At 34.9% G+C, this 20,711-nt stretch overlaps 2 protein-coding genes across 4 annotated transcripts in view; one reads left to right on the top strand and one right to left on the bottom strand.

Annotated features, from left to right (window-relative positions):
• LOC149083155 (dynein beta chain, ciliary-like) overlaps positions 1 to 2,114 on the top strand; it is a 43,353-nt gene extending 41,239 nt beyond the window's left edge. Inside the window, exon 19 of one of the 2 annotated variants that reach the window (XM_089236306.1) lies at positions 2,021 to 2,114. In XM_089236306.1, the coding sequence (XP_089092432.1) occupies positions 2,021 to 2,027 (7 nt within the window). In that variant the 3' untranslated portion in view covers positions 2,028 to 2,114. The remainder of the gene's footprint in view (positions 1 to 2,020) is intronic. The other variant, XM_089236307.1, reaches the window with a different exon arrangement.
• Positions 2,115 to 2,475: 361 nt separating this feature from the next.
• Positions 2,476 to 17,075, bottom strand: RhoGDI (rho GDP-dissociation inhibitor). Of its 2 annotated transcripts, none has more exons than XM_089236309.1 (5): positions 16,883 to 17,075; positions 14,018 to 14,200; positions 12,872 to 12,955; positions 7,776 to 7,916; positions 2,476 to 3,835 (listed from the first exon to the last, which is right to left on the bottom strand). In XM_089236309.1, exons 2-5 carry the CDS (start codon positions 14,190 to 14,192, stop codon positions 3,639 to 3,641), a joined length of 597 nt encoding a protein of 198 aa, XP_089092435.1. In that variant the 5' UTR covers positions 14,193 to 14,200; positions 16,883 to 17,075; the 3' UTR covers positions 2,476 to 3,638. The 2 variants fall into 2 exon arrangements, with proteins under 2 accessions (XP_089092435.1, XP_089092434.1); XM_089236308.1 differs by having other exon boundaries at positions 16,817 to 16,964.
• Positions 17,076 to 20,711: the final 3,636 nt, after the last annotated feature.

Here is a 20,711-nt window from a genome sequence, read left to right as displayed (position 1 = left end):
ATTTTAGTCTGAATCCATGATTGTATCATTCTTGAGATATGCTGCTGTAATTCTGCAGCTCACGGGCTGTATATAAAAAAAAGTGACCCATGTTTTACGGACATTCCCATAATTTTGGTCATCCCAACCCTCTTTTCACCAAATATCCTGTTTTTTCCCTTATTTTCACAGAGGTTTGCTGAAATCAAGAAAATTAAGGTTATTTTTAGGACATAAATTATTGCCTTTGAAAATTTTTTTGGCTGTAATTGGTAACTAACTTTACTTGCCCTAGAACATTTTTGGAATGTAACTAGCAACTCTACTTGCATTTGAATTTTTTTTTTTTTTTTTTGTGATAAACCTGTATGGACCTAGAGACAATGATTTTCCATATTTTTATGAAGGGAATATACAAATGCAAAGGCTGCAACAGACAAAATGCCTAACAAGGTGGCTGAAAAAAAGATGCCCATAAAAAGTATGGATGTCAAATAAATATCTAATTTATATCAAAACTAAAGCAACCGAATAAGAGCAATAAAAATCAAATAATTATGATAAAATAAAATCAATATGGTTAGCTTATGCATTTATTGTGTTGTGTGTATTAATACTTTTCTGCCGGAGCACCTTTTGCATGCCAGATGGAACTTCTTGGCAGGCCTGAGGTTGTGCACTCCTGCAGTAGAGTTCTAGCACAACATATATACAGAGTAATACCCTCAAAGTTACGCGATAGGTGGGACATATTAATATGCGCTCGTAAGTCAGAGTGCAAATACATTAAATGTTAGTTAATTAGAATTGTTGCAAGGCAGTGGGTTATTATAACATATAAATAATCAAGATTGATCTTGTGCCACAATATAGATTCTATTTTATTTAGAATCACTCTCAAACTGCAATTAAACATTCTGTTAACCATTATATTCAGTTGCGTCTTTACACCATATTTAAATTAGAAATGAGCTGACTAAATCACAAATGGTGTTCGACACCAGCTTCAGTGGACTAAAGCTATATAGTTATATTAGTAGACAAAAGCTGGTGTTGGTCTTCAAATTTTGAGCAGGCCTGGTACGAATTAAACAATTTGCTATAGAAACCTATGGGAAATTGTATTTCAGCTAACAAACATGATTCTGGAATGAATCATCTTCGTTAACTGAGATATCACTGTACCAAACAGTGCAGTGCTGTCACATATCAAATATTTCAGTCAATTAAACAATTTGCTATAGAAACCTATGGGAAATTGTATTTCAGCTAACAAACATGATTCTGGAATGAATCATCTTCGTTAACTGAGATATCACTGTACCAAACAGTGCAGTGCTGTCACATATCAAATATTTCAGTCACCCTTTTTTTTTTGTTCATCTTTCAGCAAAGCAATATAGCAGCTGTGGCGGTCGAGTGGTCATAGTGACAGACTCTCATCATGAGGTTCCGGGTTCGAACCCACTGTTGTTCTCCCAAACTTTGAGGTGTGAATGCAAGCCGATCTCCCCATTAAAAAAAATCTTGCTGCAGAGAGCAACAGGCATACAACAGTAAAATCTTCAAACATTACACTTCACTCATAGTTTGAAAAATACATGGTAGATGGCAGCACAGAAACAAGCTTCACAACACAAACATATACCAATTCATTAGAAGTTCTGCAGAGGCATATGGACGAGGTACATATGTGGTTTAGTAATAGCAAAGCAATATATTGAGGAAAATTGTGTTTGAACGGACAATTTTCATTAAATGATGCTTAACTCTGCAAGCATCCATTTTCAAAAAGAAAATTTTTTTTATGAACTATTATTAAACTTCTAATATAGAAGTTTCTTTTATGACAATGAACTATTTACATTTTAACTGCTGGTTGCAACCAGAAATGAAAATTTACTCTGTCGGCCAGTGTCTAATTTTGACCCATAGTTATGGCACCCTAGCTGGGTGTAATGATTTTTTTTTTTCCAAATGGCAAGGCAATTTTGAGAAATCAAAATATGCTAATATGGATGTTTTTATTTTTTTTTTACAGGGACTGATATGGTACAACACAGGATTGTATAGAACAAAGCAGTTTATTTTTGTAACTTTTCCCACGATGCCAAATAAATACTTGAATTTTGTTTAAAATTGCTTGTCAAATTTATTTTTTGCAGCTTCAAATAAGATTTTTAGCTCGTGTAGCTTTTATAAAAGAGATATTTATAATATATATATAAGAGCAGTTCAGCCTTTTCCTTCAAAAAAAATCAAGTGCTACATCTTATGAAATTTGAACTAAGAATTAACTGCTCAGTAAAGAGCTTTGTTGTAAAAATTGAACTTTTTCAGGGCTTCTCTCCATTAAATTCAGATCTTTCGGTGAAAAATTAGCATCACCTTATAGGATTTTTTTTCTCTCCAATATGTGCTTATATTGGTTTTCATATACAGTCGAATCCCGTTATAACAAACTCCAAGAGACCGGAGAAAAAAAAAATTGACAAATTAATGAAATTAATTTATTCGCATAATAAGTCTTTGCAGTCTTCCAATAATAAAGCCTTGTGCTCAAGTTAAACAGTCTAAGAACTTCATCTAAATGCATTGATTCATCAAACAGCAGAATATAAAACTGCCTACATTTTCCATCAACAAGAGAAAAATCCACATTTTTTTTAAAGATAAACATTGCTGATCCAATTTGTATACAAAATATGGACTTATTCGACAAAATGGGTTGAGCTTCAAATCTTGCAAATGCCTTGAAATTGATATAAATTCGCTTCACAAAGAAAAGGGAAAAAAAGTCTGATACATCCTAATTTGTATAACACTTGTAGCATAAATACCCGACACAATTTCCAGGCTCCAGAGCTGGATACTTCAAAAATTACAACATGCAGCGATAAATAATTTTGTTTAATGTGTCATAAAAAAATGGAAGCAAATTTGCATTATCTGATAAGGCACATCATCTAAGTTGAGGCTAATGAGTAAATACATAAAGTATATTAGACTTCGTGTATCACAAGTATAAAAGATTTGTTGATTTGCAATAAATTGCTATATATAAATATAATCTTAGGAAAAACATACATCACCTAAATACTTATTATTGGTCCTATAAAAATTGCATTTCTAAACAGCAAAACAGTGATGAAATTTCCGGCCTCACACCTACATTGATACAAAGACTGCTCGCACAGTGCAAGTCTTCTTTCCAGAATTTAATATCACAATGACAAAAAAAAAAAAATGTAAAATATTCGTATAAACTTTAATCTCAGCTTAGTGAGATTCAAACATAACGCTTTTATTGCTTAACTTTGTTTTTGCACACAGCTATATACTTCCAAGTATAAAATAACATTTATATACATAATTTAAAAATATTGAGGCTAGTTAGCAATTGCACCAGCATTAAAGGTAGTCTTGACAATTCTGGAAATTGAAAAATTCAGCAAGTGATTGATACACTTTTTTTCTCTTCTTTATCAATGGCACAGTTCACAATGTCAGCTTTTACAATAGTGTGTAACAGCTTTTGAAACAAAAAAAGAAAAAGTTCCAAGGAGTTACAAGAGAGGCCACTGTTACATGGACAAGACTCCCCACAAATATTTCAGTCTTGCAAGTACAAAATAATGTTTTCATCATAAAACAATCCTTTACTCCCATTCTTTTTTCAGTTCGAAGCACCACTCCCATTTCAAATGTTCATTTTTATCGTCATCTGTGAAAAGTGATTTGATTGTATATGTACCCCGTGCCAACATGCCAGATGGCATCTCATCTGCAGGAGTTGAATATGACTGGAGATCAAGCTTAGGAGCATAACTTCCTACCATGTGAGTAATTTTCTCATCTGTAAATCAAGAAAGTTTTCATGTAATATCCAAGTTTTTCCAATCCTATGCAAAGTAATCCATTTGCAATATGAATTGTAACAGGATATGCCAATTTCAATCATGATTATAATCACTTAAATGTAATCAAGTTCTTGATTAAAAGAAATATAGAAGATCTGGTAAATATAGACTTGGAGCTAATCCTTAAATGCAGTGTAAAAAGATAGCTCTTACTATTATTTCTAGATTTTACACACAAAAAAAATGTAGAAAAATATAGAGAGGCAAACTCAGATACAATTGTAATAAATATTTGTAATGCATTACAATGAGAAACTAGGGTTCCCCCCGATTATAAAAAAAAAATATTAGTTTTTGTATAAAGCCTTGAATTCTATGCCCTTTAAGTGCCGATTTAAATTAGTAATAGATGTACCAACATAAATACAGTTGGACTTGAAATAAAATTTTAATACAAAAAGTGTAAAGTTAAAGTTTGCTCATTAAATCTGTGAAAAAAAAAAAGTGTATAAATTAAGTAACATGTAAGTTGGAAACATAATAGACACATGCATCCATTGCTCAAAAAATAATGCTTGTCAATACAATATGTTTGAAATATATACAGAACCCCCACCATATGCAATACTGAGTCAACGACAGTGATTTACTTTGATGGGGGACCTTATGAATATAAGCACTCTAAAAGAAAAATTCATGAATTCGAGCTCAATGACCTTTCATGTCACATATTTTTAGTGTTCATATTTCTTGCTTTTAGTTTGTTTCTTATTGTTTATTTGTTAGTTAATAAATTAATGTTGAATTAAATTTCAGTGATTGTGAAAAAAATACACATTCTTAATGATTAACAAGATTTTTTTTAAATTAATAACCAGTCCAGTTAATTTAAATAAGAAAATCTGATTTTAAAATTTAAAAAAATCTGATTTATAATAAAAAAAAAATAGTAATGGTTTACCCTGATTATACCTACACTTTTTATTTTAAAATACAGTCAAACCTCTTTCTCTAAACAATTTCTTGAAAAACTCAAAGCATAAAAAAAATCCTTGCATTTAATGTACCAAATTAATGTATTTTCACCTTTGTCTCAAAGCATTTTACAAACAACTATCTCGAAGGCCAAGCCACAATGATAGCAAAAATAAAACATGAAAATTTCTTTTCGTCCATGCGAATGTTTTTTTTTCAGCGGAAAGAAAAGGATTATTTGTGCTAGTATGACAAATTCCATCACCACAATGGGTTGTAAATCATATGCAGACACTATTAATGATGTGGGGTGGGCAGTTCACTATGGTGGCATATATGGCCCCTTCCATTCAAAGAACCTGTATCTCAAGATAGACCCGAATTATTTGCAGCTCTTGCTAGTATTGATGGCACAAAAAGCTCAAAGAGCAAAATATATGTATCAATCTAAGCTAGTGGTTCTCAAACTTTTGTCACTCACAAATAGTTTAGAGAGTTTTCACTTATAAAAGAACCACTTCAAAGCATAATAGGCACACAAATTAATATCTCCAGCTCACTGCAATGCCTCTAAGAGCCACGACGCACACTTTGAAAAACGCTGATCAATATATAAGCTCATGGATTATCTTATGTAAGGTATGTAAATAAAAATTTAACTTTAAAAAAAATTAACGTATTTTAGAAAAATGTATCTTAGTATATTTTGCATACAGTGTAATTGAACATTGTGAGACAAAAAAAATTTAATTCTGTAGTAAAATTTAATATTTTAGTTTTTGTCAAAGTTTCTGCCTTGTGTTTTCCCCTTTCTTATGCAAGAACTCTTTCTCGAAAACTCTCTATCTCAAAGTTTTGTCAGTTTCAAGATAGAGAGGTTTAACTGTATAAATAACACATTGATTAAAAAGTTATTTGCAACCTTTATGAGTAATGAAAAATTATATTACTACCTTAATGAAGATCTACTTACACACAAGCAATTCTGTATCCAAGATATCAGCTTATTCAAGACATATTAGGATCAGATTCTGAACTGTGCCTGACCAGTGTGAATAAATAGGCTAGTGTAAGGAAGAGGATTATTTTTTTTAAGAGATAGTGACAGCTTGTTACAGCTTCGATCTGGCTGACATTTGTAAATCAGCGGGTTTTCAAACCTTTTCCACCTGTGGCGCCCCTTTCCCTAATCAATGCTTATCCGCAGCTCTCAAGAACAATTTAACAAAGAATCTATTCAAAAAACCTTTGTAAGGCAGCCCTGACAAAAGTTGGGGGTGTACAGTTTGAGAATCCCTGGTATAAATAGAAATAAATGAGTTTTAAAGGGTTTTCCACTAAAATTTACTCAATCATTTCTCTGATCAAAACTCCTGAAGAAAGTTCAAAATCTTAAGCTTCCACAATGTTTTTTTTTACAGAACTTATGTATTATTTGTTTATCCACGCCAGGTTGTAAACACGAGACAATGGTCAATTACATGGTCATTAGTTTTCTCACAGAAAAAAAGGTTATTATAATTCACACTATTGCTGATACCATTTACTAGCGGTTGATATCTTCCTGGCATAAATATGTAAATACAGCTTTTTACATTCACAAAAATTTTCAGACTTTCCTGGTCATTGGGAATCCTGGTTTACCAATGATTGGAAACATTTTAACCTTTGAACTGCTCCCATCACTCCCAGACAATAAGTTTAATAAAACCTACAGAATCATTTATTGACTATTTCATAATTTAAGGGCGGGGGGGGGGGGGAACTGGGAAATTTGAGAATGAGATGGCTTTTCTCTCAGTCTAATACGTTAGGGAAATAGAAAAGTAATGCAGTCTTTTCTGGGAATCAAATCCAGGTTCTCTTGCAAACCGTGCAAGTGCACTACTGAAACAGGGTCATGTCTGTAATGCACTTGCACAGTGCAGAGGTGCTTTTTTTCATCATAATTCAGGATTATTTCAGAAACTAGAAAATTATAACTTTTTTTACAGATTAATTAACATGTATAAGTACACTGAAGAGCCAAAAAAATTGGTCCACCTGCCTAATATCGTGTAGGGCCCAACGAGCCCGCACAAGTGCCGCAACACGTGGCATGGACTTGACTAATGTCTGAAGTAATGCTGGAGGTAATTGACACCATGAATCCTGCAGGGCTGTCCATAAATCCGTAGGAGTAAGAGGGGGTGAAGATCTCTTCTGAATAGCACGTTGCAAGGCATCCCAGATATGTTCAATAATGTTCATGTCTGGGCATTTAGGTGGCCAGCGGGAGTGCCTAAAGTCAGAAGAGTGTTCCTGGAGCCACTTTGTAGCAATTCTGGACGTGTGGGGTGTCGCATTGTCCTGCTGAAATTGTCCAAGTCCGTCGGAATGCACAATGGACATGAATGGGTGCAGGTGATCAGACAGGATGCTTACGTACCTGTCAGAGTCGTATCTAGACGTATCAGGGGTCCCATATCACGCCAACTGCACATGCCTCATACCATCAGAGCTTCCACCAGCGCTGTACTCTGATTGGTTCCATATCTGTTTATTTGCATACGCATGCCTGTACCAGTTTTTTTGGCTCTTCAGTTTATATGTACATGGATGTTTAAAAATTGAGAGGGAGAGATCAATGAAACCTCAATTACTTGACATCTGCTTAAGTCGATATTTTTGAAGTATCGAGTTAGAGAGGTTCTATTGTATTAGTTTTCCACAAATAGAATTTGATAGACTCAAACTAATACAGTCGACGCTCGATATAACAACCCACTTCATCCCGTCAAAAATGTTATATTGGGAGGGGTGTTATATCAAAAATAAATACATAAGTCCCAAATGTGTTTCATATTATGACTCATCTTACCAGTCATCATAATGGAATGGTTGCTATAATGTGGGGTCATTAAACGAGCGTTGACTGTATTTCCTCTGAATAGATCATTTGATAACATTTAATTTACTCACGCTGTATACCATGTCGCAACACCTTTTGCACATACTTTAAACCGGTTACTATTTCTCGTTGGACAAAGAAATCGATCCTTATTTTATACGAAATACCTTCTTTAACAATAAATGTTTTCTTCTTCAAAACATCAAGATCACCTGCAAAATAACAAATGTCAATGTTTAGTATGCCAATAAAAAAAAATGTATCTGCAAAAGTAGATTAACAAGTGTACAAATACTGTCGAACTTGGTTAATTGAAAGCTCAAGGGAACAGCAAAAAAATTGGAATTATCCTAAATTTGAATAATCTAATTCATCAATAATAAACAATAATTATAATTTCAACAAAAAATCAAAAACTTCTGAAGATTATAAAAATGTATTGAATTTATCACTTACTATGCTATTTTTCTTGTTGTAACAAACTAGTTTGTATAAAATGTTAAACAATCAAGGAAAACCTTGATTACTCCATTTGTAATTTTCCTTATTTTCTTTTGGATGGTCTTAACCTTTACACAATATTAAAGTTTAATTAAAGAATGAAAAATGCGATTTTCGAGCTTTAACAGCTTATTTTTAAGATTTTATTGATTGTAACTTTAATTCAAGCTACAAGAAACTGAAAATGATTGGTAATCCACGGAATAAAAAAGGGGGATGACCAAAATTTAACCAGAAATTCTGAGAAAAGAAGCATTTTACATGTGACATATCTGAATCAAACTGAAAATTACAAAAACATTAAAAAAATTCAAATTAAACAGGTAATTTCATTAAACAGAATAAGGAATTCAATGCAAGTGTGGAAAATAGAAATTTCATTTTTGTAGCAGCATTTATCAGTTTTGTAGCACTTTAAAATTTTGGCAGTAAATAAAACACAGTTTCTATATACATATATGCAGTAGCATACACAGGATTATTTTTTACTTTAAAAAACAGTTATCTCAGCTCAGAACTGGTGCCGGCACAAAATACATAGATAATTCCTCTAGTAGAAATATATTTTTGAATCAAAAAATTTTTAAGACTTCTTGATATTTATATATTTTTACATTCTCTACAATATCAACAAATCAGATGCTTTGAGCACAGACATTTAACACATGGTGTTTCAGATTTCAAAAATAATTTGCAAATGAGTTTAGATTTAGCTTGTAGACTTGGTAATCACTAATTTTAAAATATCATTAGACTTGTTTCTAATCACACTCATTAGAAAAGTAATTATTTTTCTTGTTTTTGCCACTGATGCAAGTCTAAGTTACGCTTTTGTTCTCTTCAGTTTCAAGCATTTTTGAACATTTGATCTTGTTTCTTTTTCTAGAATTCACCCATTTCATAATTTAAAATAACGTGTTTCTTTTTGAGTTCGCTCTTGATCATTACCTCAATTTGATTTAACATACTTTGAGATAATTTCTTTCGCTGGGTCATTCTTAGAATATTTATTAGAAATATCAAAAAGTCTGCTTCTATTGTGACGCAACTTCAAAGTTTCTAAAGGGAAGATTTTGTTTTTGGCATAAGATGGCACAGAATTGAGGAGTTTTGGCATTTTTGTAACAATGTAACAAATGGCCAGAAATTGCAGCAAAATGTAACAGATGTCGGAAATTATAATAGATTTTCCAGCCCTGGAATTAACGCTATTCAAGTATTATACCAGCAGATTGTCATTTTTGATCCCTCTCGTCACAGACGTATGCGGGGAGAGTGGGACATGAGACGCCCCCCCCCCCGAACAATCAAAACTTATTTGATGCAAAAAAAAAATTTGTTAATTTCAATGCTATTTGAAGGCTAAGAAATCCGAATTTATTTTTAAGAAATTCATTGCAACCCACTCCCCAAGCTTTTTGTATGACCTCCAATGGTCGATCCTTTGCATGCACCTTTGATTGGATTACCCTTGAATATGCATAGGGAATCCGTCCACCACTGTCTGATACTGCTGTAGTGAACTTTGCTATGCATGCATGAGGATTATTTTTCACATGATTATATATACCAAGCACATATATTTTTAGCTAGTGTTTTAAGTTTATTAATTACAGGTATAAGTTAAGCATCAATTAAAGGAGTGGTACAGATTGACATTGCTAGCTTATGCGAAGTACCAAACATTGAGCTCTCGTCTTCATCATGGTTTCTCTAAATTCCAGGGATGTTGATAAGCCAACAAGATAGTTGCTTAAAATCAGCCATTTGAGCAATTTGAAGTAATTTCTTTCTAATAGCTATCAATACAATTAATGGAATTATTGTGGATGTATCTAATATTGGCTAGTCCATGGGTTTCCAACTGGTGTTCCGCAAGCTTTTTTTGGGGTTCCATATGATCAAAACCACAGAGACCTTAAAAATCCCAGAACCTGGAGAACTTTTAAAGAAAAGTTTGTTACTAATACTCTGAAAGCCATTCTTTATTTTAGTTTTGATTTTAAATTTAAATTTTTGATTTCACATTGAAACAATTAAGATTTGAAATAAGATTTTTCCACAAATGTTTTTCCAACAGTACCTCTCAAACTGTTTCGATAGAAACTTGTCAATACAAAACTTGTACGATAGAAAACTTTTACTGGCAAAGTATTTCTACTGATCCAAACGAAGAAAAGTTCAGACACCAGGAGTCACCCGTTAGCGTCCCAAGTGACTAGACATTCTGAAGTGCTCTTACTTTTACATCAGTTAGCAATTTATTGAAGATTTGCGAGGACCGGTGATATACGCAACACGTACTGTACATGGGTCATTCCCAAAAAGTGTACAAACTGTTTCCGAGACTTCGTAATTTTTTTTCTTTTTTACAAAAGTTCAGAGCACGCTGGTGGTAATATTAATTTTTTTTTCTAGTTCTTTGTCATGCAGTATTTCTTAATTTGTTTCAGATGGTATCTAATTTTTTTTTAAATCATTGTAGCAAAACGTCAGAATCTGGCTGTCCCAGCTTCAAAAAAGTGTTGAACAAAGAGACTTGGTGCAAACCTGGAACTTGTTTTCAGAAAACTTGGAAGCGCATTTTATATACGTGCCATAAATAAAACTGAAAATAAAATTTTAAGAATTTTTTTTTTCTTATGAAAAACTATTTTTTTGTTCATGTCCTGAAATGCTTCCCCTTTTAAAATTCCACTCTGTTACGGTCATTTAGGAAATATATTTTTATACCAGATTAAATCTGATAACACTTTTGAGCTCATTGAAAGGTTTACTTTTAATGCTTGATCAACAATTTTGGATTTGACTTTTGCAAAATGACTTAATATTCATTTTAAGTCTTTAGTACCAGATTTTTCTCTGTCAGATGTCTACTCTGTTATGTCATTATCATAAATAATTACGATTTTTTAAAAGCACTAATCATTGAAGAATTATATTTTGATTCTGTTCAAAACTGGTTTTAGTCTCATACAGTGTCTTAGACAGGTTTCACTGTATTAGTCAGAGTTTTAATACAAGTGCTGTTAAAAAGCTTAAGATCACACACACTCAACTACTAAACAGTTTAAAAAATACTTTTACAGTCAGACCTTGGTATAGTTTTAATGCCTCCCACTTACAAGTTTTTAAAGGTTCCTGTAGCATCAGTGAAATGGATTTGTTATCAAGTCACCCTGCTTATGAAATCATTCCTATAATATTCCCAAAGCTGACGTAAAACCGCTGTCTTACTACAATGTTTATTAACCTTTTTTCTTGTGGTCCCCCTCCAGTCTTATCCGGGGACCCTTCTTATCCCATCAAGGAGCGAAATCCTTCTAACTTATTGTTTTTTATGCTAATTTTGATACTAAAAAAAAAAATTCTACGTTAGGTCGACCCTCTGATTCCATCAGGGTATTCGTAGGGAGTTCTATGCAGGGCCATCTCAACATCATGGGCCCTTGTGTAAAAAGATGTTCTGGTGTCCCTTACTTCAACTGAAAGTAACAGTTTAGGTTGACTGTTACTAAACTGTTATGTATAACTACTGTTTATTATGACATGAATGTCGCTCTCCACTTGTTAATACAAGATATACAGAAGACTGGATGTTGTGAAGATATTTATTATTCGAGATGTTAATTTTTTCAGGAAGGAAAAAACTCATCTCTGCCTCTACCGGGAGTCGAACCCGGGTCCCTCGATTGCCGGACGAGTGCTCCGACCACTAAGCTACAGAGGAGATAGAGATTTTCCTTCGCTAGAGCGTATATATGCCGAACGGAACCGTGCAATGGACGGTGAAACCGATCAGCTAATAGCTCATGGACGACGAGCCACCGGAGGGCTATATATATGACATGAATGTCGCTCTCCACTTGTTAATACAAGATATACAGAAGACTGGATGTTGTGAAGATATTTATTATTTGAGATGTTAATTTTTTCAGAAAGGAAAAAACTCATCTCTGCCTCTACCGGGAGTTGAACCCGGGTCCCTCGATCCCGGGTTCGACTCCCGGTAGAGGCAGAGATGAGTTTTTTCCTTTCTGAAAAAATTAACATCTCAAATAATAAATATCTTCACAACATCCAGTCTTCTGTATATCTTGTACTGTTTATTACTCTCTCAAATCATCTAAGACTCCTTCTATTGACATAAGGCTAAGGAGAATGCCTGGATGAGCCTGTGTGTTAAGATGGCTCTGTTTGCATGCAGGACCCTTTTAACAGTATCTTGGGTCCATTACCTTATTAGAAGTACCTGTATACAAATTTATTCTTAAAAAAATATCAAATATTCTTGTGGGAGTCTTCCTGGGTACTCAAGGCTACGGGCTATGTACCCAGGAAGACAGGTTGGTACACGTGTTAACACCACCCTGGCTCTAAGAGCAGTTCTGCTTTGTTCTGAAAGTCATTCTCCCCCCCCCCCCAACATATTTTACTTGAAGCTTTATTTCTTTACATGTGAATATTTTTCACAGTGCTTTATGGTCCATAACAGCCTGTTATTACTTCCCTTTAACTTGAGTTTTACCTTTGGCTCCCTTTGAGTATCTCAGGACCGTAAAGAAACCCATATGACTCCAGGTTTAGAAAAAGTCTTACTATATTAACTGAGTTCAGATGCATATTAATTGCTGGTCTTTATTCATGAAAAAGATTGAAATTTTACCAGTCAAATCCAATATAATGTCCGGTCTTCCCTCTACCACCAGGGCTAGATTTTTTACCAGGACTCTCTTCTCAGTACTTGGATCTATAATACAAGTGAATAAATGAAATAAATAATTTTTATGATAACAAATCACTTAGTCTGCACATTTTAACAAAATTATGACAAGTTTTTTACTACTGAAAACCCAAACCATTAAAATGTATTTTCGACCTTACTTAACACAAAAAGGAAAACTTTCAAAAAGGTCAAGTAATGAAGTGTATGATCCCCAACCACGAGATGAGACTTGGCTACATCATGCCACGGCATTTTAGACGAATTTTATTTAATTCTTTCAGGTGAAACAATTGTGAATCAAGAATAGTTTATCAGTGATTGAGCTTTCATGTTTAGCTGATCCTTCTGGAATAGAATCTGCCATGACATACTGTAACCAAGTCTCACCCCGTGGTTGGAGGCAGGCACGGATCTATGGGGGATTACCCCCCAAAGCAAAAGATGCAATATTGCATTATGGGCATTCAATTCATGATATTTTCAAAACTCCTATATGATATTTGCATGGCAGAGAAAGAAAAAAAACGCCCCGGAAAATACGGGACACATGGTCACTACCTTCATAACAATTTGTAAAATCGCCCCTCCCGAAAAAGCTATCTCTAGATACGCCTCTGGTTAGAGGACTATACTAAGAAAACTAGAGATATAAAATTCTTGAGAATAATCTTTCGGAGAGAATATTCCTCTGCTAGGACTACTATTATAAATAGCTTTATAATATTCTTATAAGTTCTTGATCAGAATATTCTCCTGTTATTTATAACATAGTTACATATAATATCCTTGAGAATATTCTCTGGAAGGACTACTTTCATAAATTACTGGGGAATATTCTTATAGAAAATAATAAGAATTATTCTGAAGTTATTAATAGTCCTTCCAGCGAATATTCTCTAATATTGTCCTCAATGAGAATATTCTTCAGTTAACGAAATCTTTCCAGAGTATTATCAAGAATATATGTAATAATATGTATTATAATAATCTCGATAAATAACTTGAGAACAACGTCTGCTGATGTTGAAAAAAATGAAAAATAAATGATAAAAAAAAAATCTCAATATTAGATGCTTAAAATCTTACCAACTATCACTGGTTCTTTGATAGCCTGACCCAGCAGAGCTTCTTTATACTTTTGAAGGCTGGCATCCTCTTGGTCAGCTTCGACGATTTCTTTTAAAGATTTTTCCGGAGGAGGCCTGTAGGTAGAATCTTCTTCATCATGGACATCCTCAACAATTTTGTCTCCATCAGACATGCTTGGATCTATCACAGCAATGAAAAACAAGAAATTTCTATGAAACGTATTGAAATGTTTTTAGATACAACATAAATGAGAGAACATTCAGTTATAAATAAGCTTCACTTGATTAATATAAACAGTGAAAAAAAAAAATCAACATTTGCTGGTAATAAATGTTTTTCCCGTTATATTAGTCACATAATTAAAAAATTGAATAAAAAAGAAAACATTGTAGGAAACTGTCTAATTCCATATGAAATTGCAGCGGTTCCTTGTTAGTAAAAATGGCCCCAAATTTAAGAAAATTCTTTTACTTCAGAAAACACTAGGAGGAAATTTTAGATCATTCTTCTGGTGTAATTTTACAAAGAAAACAGTCTAAAATATTTGCTGCCATTACCTGAACTTAACTAAAATCATGAAATTTATAATTCAATCAAATATTAAAGCAAACGTGGGTTTTAGAAAAACCTGTGAAAAGTATTGTATTAGTTGTGCTCAAACTAAACAACTTCAACACTGGTTTATGTGCTCTTCTATCATCACCTCCCCCCATTATAAGATGGAATTCACTTTGCATATATATATTACGGTAAATGTGATAAATCAGTTATTATGCATACACACCTTGTCTCTAAGTTTGATAAATGTTATCACTTTCACCGGCAAATATACATAATACCCAAGCTGTATTGCTAAATTTGATAAATACTGAAAAAATTATGACTTTTACTGAAGATTATGCGCAATACCCAAATGTTGTTGGTAAATGTGATAAATAATTGAAATTTATTGTCTATCTGTGATTATGCACAATACACCTAGCATAATTGACATTGATAAATATGAAAAAATTACAAATGAATCTAGTATGCGTGATGAATATAACAGTACTCAGATATGATACAATGCAAGTATAAATTGTCATTAACACATATAGCAGATCATAATACAATTTATGTATACAAATGATGTAATGTGTAGGTAATATATGCATAATCACTAGTAATAATCCTTACTTCAGGGAAGTTAATCACTATTATAGGACAACCACCCAGTCCAATTTCGCAATCAAATTTACCAACAACACTTGGGTACTGTGCATAATCGCCAGTAAAAGTGATAAATTTAGGGAATTATCAAACTTACCAAAATGCTTGGTGGTTATACATAATAACCAGATTCTTACCATATTAACCATAACATATATCATGGTGCACCCTCTAGACTTTTAAGTCTATCTCTGCTTATGCATGGCGAGCTGGGATTTGTCAAGCTCTAGATTAACCCTTTAAGCAGCAATGACAAGATATCTCACCTCCATAAAAACTTATTTTAACATTAGCAAGCCCAGATATTTTGTAAAGTTGATTTCTAAGTGGAAAACTTTTCCCTAAACCCTTCAGTTTATACCTGCAAAAACCAGAAGAAAGCTAATTTCATTAAAACATATGGCATTTTGAAGGCAGAATTTGCAATTGCTAACTGCCCCTTAAAGGGTTAAGATAGCATATAAAAGAACATTAATATTCTTGAATGTCTTGTGTGTGGGATCCTATGCCTTCCCCTACATCAGGGAAAGACCCGGGCAGACTTTCTTGGGATGCCCCTTGTAAAGATTACTATATCCAAAATAAATGTGGGTACCCATTCAGCAGTGCCACAGCTTGGTGAGGGAGAGTCTTCACCTTCAAGTAGCGAGAATTTCCATACCCATAAGTAAAATAAGAGCTCCCTTTTGGCAGATTTGACAAACACACCCCTGAAATCAGGATAATTTTGATCCTTGAATGCAATATGTATAGGGCAGACCTATCTTTCATATTTTTCGGTCATTTTCTTACATTTTTGGGGGCAACAAGCACCCCCCCCCCCACTACAGCCCTGGTATAGGATGTTTAGTTGGCACACTGATAGAGTGTTTGGGTGCATGAAATCTAGCACTAGCCGCTAGCCCAGACTGCTTCTGGAAACCGTGCGAGTGCTCACAAGTAATGTGTTTAAAAGTTAAAAATGCCCGCCCAATATACATCCTTAGTCACGACTCCCACATGCAAGAAGCCAACTGGGCAGGACCCCAGAATGAATTCAACATTTTTGTTTTCAGACCACAGATTCACACTATTGCGAATTCAAATACTCATGAGTTCTTCGCACTCTACAGTGAAGAACCCATGCGACTCCTGCAAGAATGTGGAGGAAGGGGGGGGGGGGGTAAGAAATCCGGTAACCATATCGACACATCCATGGCCCCTAAAATTTTGCAGCCGGGCCCTTGCGCGAGGGGGCGCATGCACATATAACTTGAAAAATGTACATGACGTTAGTTATCTTCGTTTACACAATCACTTGACAAATTTCATTCAAACTTTATATTCAGAATAAATCAAAAAAAATCGATCGACTTCAAAAATTATGGAAGAAATCAAAGCTATGATAATAATAGCAGTTTTCAACAACACACGGCTCTATTTACTGTTACGTTAACATTGGTGTGGCTTGTGATGGGCAAGCCCTTTAGGCTTAACAGCAATGTGGGGGGGGGGGGAGAATAAGGACCAAACCGGAGCACTTGTGATCATAAATTCCGTAACAATCGATGTCAAGGCGACGGATTTGAGCGACTTCAAACGTCTTACCAAATGTATTTGACAACGATTCTTCCAACACAAGAAACGAACCGATAAAATAAAATTTCTGCTCACTAATGGCTATTCTTCCGGTACAAAACAACAACAGAAAGAAACAAACGGTCTGTTCACAGAAGCGCGCTTTTGTTGCCAGATTCTTTTTCTTGTACAATTTGCATATTCACACAGCTAAATCAAGACCAACCTTTTTAGCTTCGGTCAGATGATAAATAAACATGAACGAATACCTAACGCAAATAGCGATAACAACTTTTTCACCAAAAAAAAACAAAAAAAAAACACTGTGTGAATGCCTAGTAATATGAGAAGAAATACTGTAAATAAGAATAAATGATGTGACCATATTTTATGGAGGAAAGATACTTATGGGTTGTCGCCATTTCCCGCTACAAAAGTCGCCAAAACAGCCAATACAAAGTCCCATTTTTTTTTCCATGTATTTTCAACATGGAGGAAAGAATAACAGGAGGTGACATCAGCATGGAGGAAAGTTATTCTTTACTTTCCTCCATTCCATGTATTTTCAATGAAACGAACTTGAATTCTTTATTAAAATCAAAGAAAAAAATTATCTTCCCAACTCACAAATTATACTGTGATAATTATGGCTTCAAAAAAGATTCATCTCAGAAAGATTCATCTCATTCTAGCTTTTTTAAAGCATGTTACCGCCGAAGCTCGAAATTGGCCGGTGATCCCCGGCCGAAGTCCGATAACAAGAGACATGATCGCGGATCATCGTTAAGTTGTTTTTTTTCTTGATAATTGTCCTTTTTAGTTATGGCAACCCATCAAACCGCAGTAGCGATGCGGTAATATATTTTTTCTCCAAAATTTGGCAGAAAAAACTATATGTTTATATGTATAATTATTTTTATGTTTTTCTCTCAAATCTCGTGTTTTTTTTTCTCTTGTCACATGGAGCTAATCCAATACAGCTGCCGCTATATATAGACATGTATCTATATGTTGGCGATAAAAAAAATAGATTAGCACCACCAAGCCCTCTTAAATCAGCACATCGAACTTTGACCAGGGGACTCCGGCCATTTCGCGAAATGACCATCCAAAATCCGAATCATTTCTGCAATTCGATTCGAACTTTGGCCGAAGTGGCAGCACTTCGGGTTCTGGCAATAACACATATGCTCACCCATGGCCCGTGGGCCATATGTGGCCCTCGGAGTCATCTGTTGTGCCCTCAACCTCATACCTAATTTCGTAAAAATGAACGCACGAAGTGGCACGTTACCAGATAACTTTAGTGACCTACGGTGCAGTTTCACTTCATTTAAGTAGCCCGCGGCACATTCCTACTTCATTGAAGCGCTCCGCGGTACATTTATAATCACTTAAGCACAGCCCAAGACGAATTTACAGATCACTTGAGTGACCCGCATCTCCATCCAGGTTGGTCATTTGGGAGTCGGAGTTGGGGCGATTGCCCTCCCTGACTTTTAAAAATGCAATAGAAATAGACAAACATGATGAAATACATATGTATATATATATGTGTGTGTGTGTGTGTGTGTGTTCTTTGTCCATCCCCCCCCCCTCCTGGAAAAAGATGAAATGACGGGTCTGACTCTATCCTAGATCACATACGCATGAATTTAAGTTACCTGGGATAATGTTCCACATCACGTAAGTCGCCCGCAGCACATTCTCACTTTAAGTGATACGCGACGCATTCTCACAAGGGCAGCAGTAAATTTTCAGATCATTTCAGTGTGACCTGCGGCACATTTACAATCACTTAAGCAGCCCACCAGAGACGCCCTTAGGGGTGTGCGACAGATGCTGTCACATCGGGCCCCGCACTCACAGTAATAAAAAATACATTTTTTTTGATAAGTTTCACTTACAAGGTGTCTGAGCTTCAACTGAGAAAATAAAAAAATTATATTACACGGAAACATTCGTCTCATGAAAGGGATTCCGCTTCTCAGGGTGGATGAATGCATTTTTGTTTCTCGTTGTAGAAACCCGGAGCCCCGAATCAAACAGGGAGCCCCAAAATTATTGAATTCTTTCTTCAATTCTCAAAAATTACTCCTTTTATTGATTAATTTTCCTCATTTCTTGAATTATTTCTTTCATTAATTCTGGAATTGTTTCTTTTTCATTTATTCTGAATTTTCATTAATTCTGGAATTGTTTCTTTTTCATTTATTCTGAATTTTCATTAATTCTGGAATTTTTTGTTTCATTTATTCGGAATATTCCTTACTTCTGGAATTCATTTATTCTGGAGTTAGTTCTTTCATTCATTCAGGAGTTAGTTCTTTCATTTATTCTGGAGTTATTTCTTTCCTTTATTCTGAATTTTCCTTTATTCTGAATTTTCCTTTATTCTGAATTCTCCTTTATTCTAAATTTTCATTTATTCTGGAATTTTTCTTTCGTTTATTCTGAATATTCATTTATTCTATAATTATTTCACTCCTCTATTCTGAATTTTCGTAGGTGTTAATTTTTTTCCAAATCATTTTATATTCAATTCATTTTAATTCATCAAAAAAAAATCCTTAATTTCCAATACTTCCAGATTATTTCTTTCATTATAGACACTAATTTTCATTAGTTCGAAAAATGATCTCTTTCATCATTTTAAAAATTTCTCTAGTCCTAAATTTTCATCAATTCGAAATTTGCATTAATTTTTGTGTTAATTTATGTTACATTTAAATTATGTATTTACATATTTTTTGTATGGATATTTTATAGCATTCCTGTAGTATATTCAGTTATAATGCATGAATTTTTGGACGTCGACCCCCCCCCCCCGAAACAGTCAAGGCATCCTGGCCTCGTGACTGGTGAGCGCGGGCTACAGCCCACGACGAATTTACAAATCACGCAAGCGCCCTGCGGCACAGTTCCAGATTATTTAAGCGAATATAGGCGGAAATAGACTTGGAAGTTTGGAAAGGGGGGACCGATGATGATTGCTGAGAGAGGGGTTGGAGGTGGAGGGCATGATGATGATGATGTCAATTCATATATACCACACATATCAGCAGGGCCGTAGTGTGGCCCCGAGGTAGACTTTTTCTTTGGGCCCCCCTCATGGGCGCAGATACGGGGGGGGGGCGTGGGAGCATTGCCCCCCAGCGTCAAAGGTGGAGTCGACTGACCTAATATGTATATGTTAATTGACATAATCATCATCGTGCCCCCCCAGACTTCCAAGTCTATCACCGCCTATGGGCCCCCCCTCCTGAAAGGCTTATTATTATGGCAAACAAACCAAAAACAAATGTAAACTTTTGTGGGGGGGGGGCGACCGTCTCAGGACCCAGGGATAGTGCCTTGGTTGCCCTAGCCTTACGTCCCTGTGCATCGTGGGCGTCTTTAAAGAATACAGGAAAAACAAGGGGAAATACATATATACGTATATACATATGTTCTCCCCCGCCGAAAAAGTTGAAATGACGGGCCTGACGCATATACATTAAATCAGTCGGCTCCGACATGCCCCCGTTTCTCCGCCCATGCTTAAGCAGTCGCCCCGGCACATTTACAGATCACTTAAGCTAGGCTGAAATATTGAAAGTGTGGGGGGGGGCAAGATGATGCTTGCTGGAAGAGCATGATGATGATGTCAGTTGTATACATCAGATCACTCGGCCCCCGTCCATTGACCCTCCCCCTGCATTTGTCTAGTGGTCCGCAAACATGTGTTCAAATCAATAACGTGGCCCCCCACTTCTCAAAAGGTTGAGCACCCTTGCTTTAAACGTTCTATTCCGTAGAACTCATTTTTTATCCGCGGCAATTCGCAGTAGTGCGTATCATTTCACGCCATTAACGATTTTCCAGTGGTTTCAGCAGTAGTTGGCAACTTTTCTCACATTTGGCATCTTTCTTTCGCAGCTTACCG

Source organism: Pholcus phalangioides, unplaced genomic scaffold, assembly GCF_987345545.1.
Source record: "Pholcus phalangioides strain wild (caught in Gottingen) unplaced genomic scaffold, Ppha-v1.0 ptg000009l_1, whole genome shotgun sequence".
Classification (NCBI taxonomy): domain Eukaryota; kingdom Metazoa; phylum Arthropoda; class Arachnida; order Araneae; family Pholcidae; genus Pholcus; species Pholcus phalangioides.
The sequence above is the reverse complement of the archived record's forward strand: the minus strand, read 5'-3'. Positions and strand labels throughout refer to the sequence as shown.

Excerpts from the sequence above, each read along its gene's own strand:
- RhoGDI (XM_089236309.1), bottom strand. The coding sequence starts at position 14,192 with ATGTCTGATGGAGACAAAATTGTTGAGGATGTCCATGATGAAGAAGAT. Across the intron at positions 12,956-14,017 it reads CAAAGAACCAGTGATAGTTG|ATCCAAGTACTGAGAAGAGA; the intron begins GTAAGATTTTAA and ends CTTGTATTATAG. Across the intron at positions 7,917-12,871 it reads CATTATATTGGATTTGACTG|GTGATCTTGATGTTTTGAAG; the intron begins GTAAAATTTCAA and ends GTTATTTTGCAG.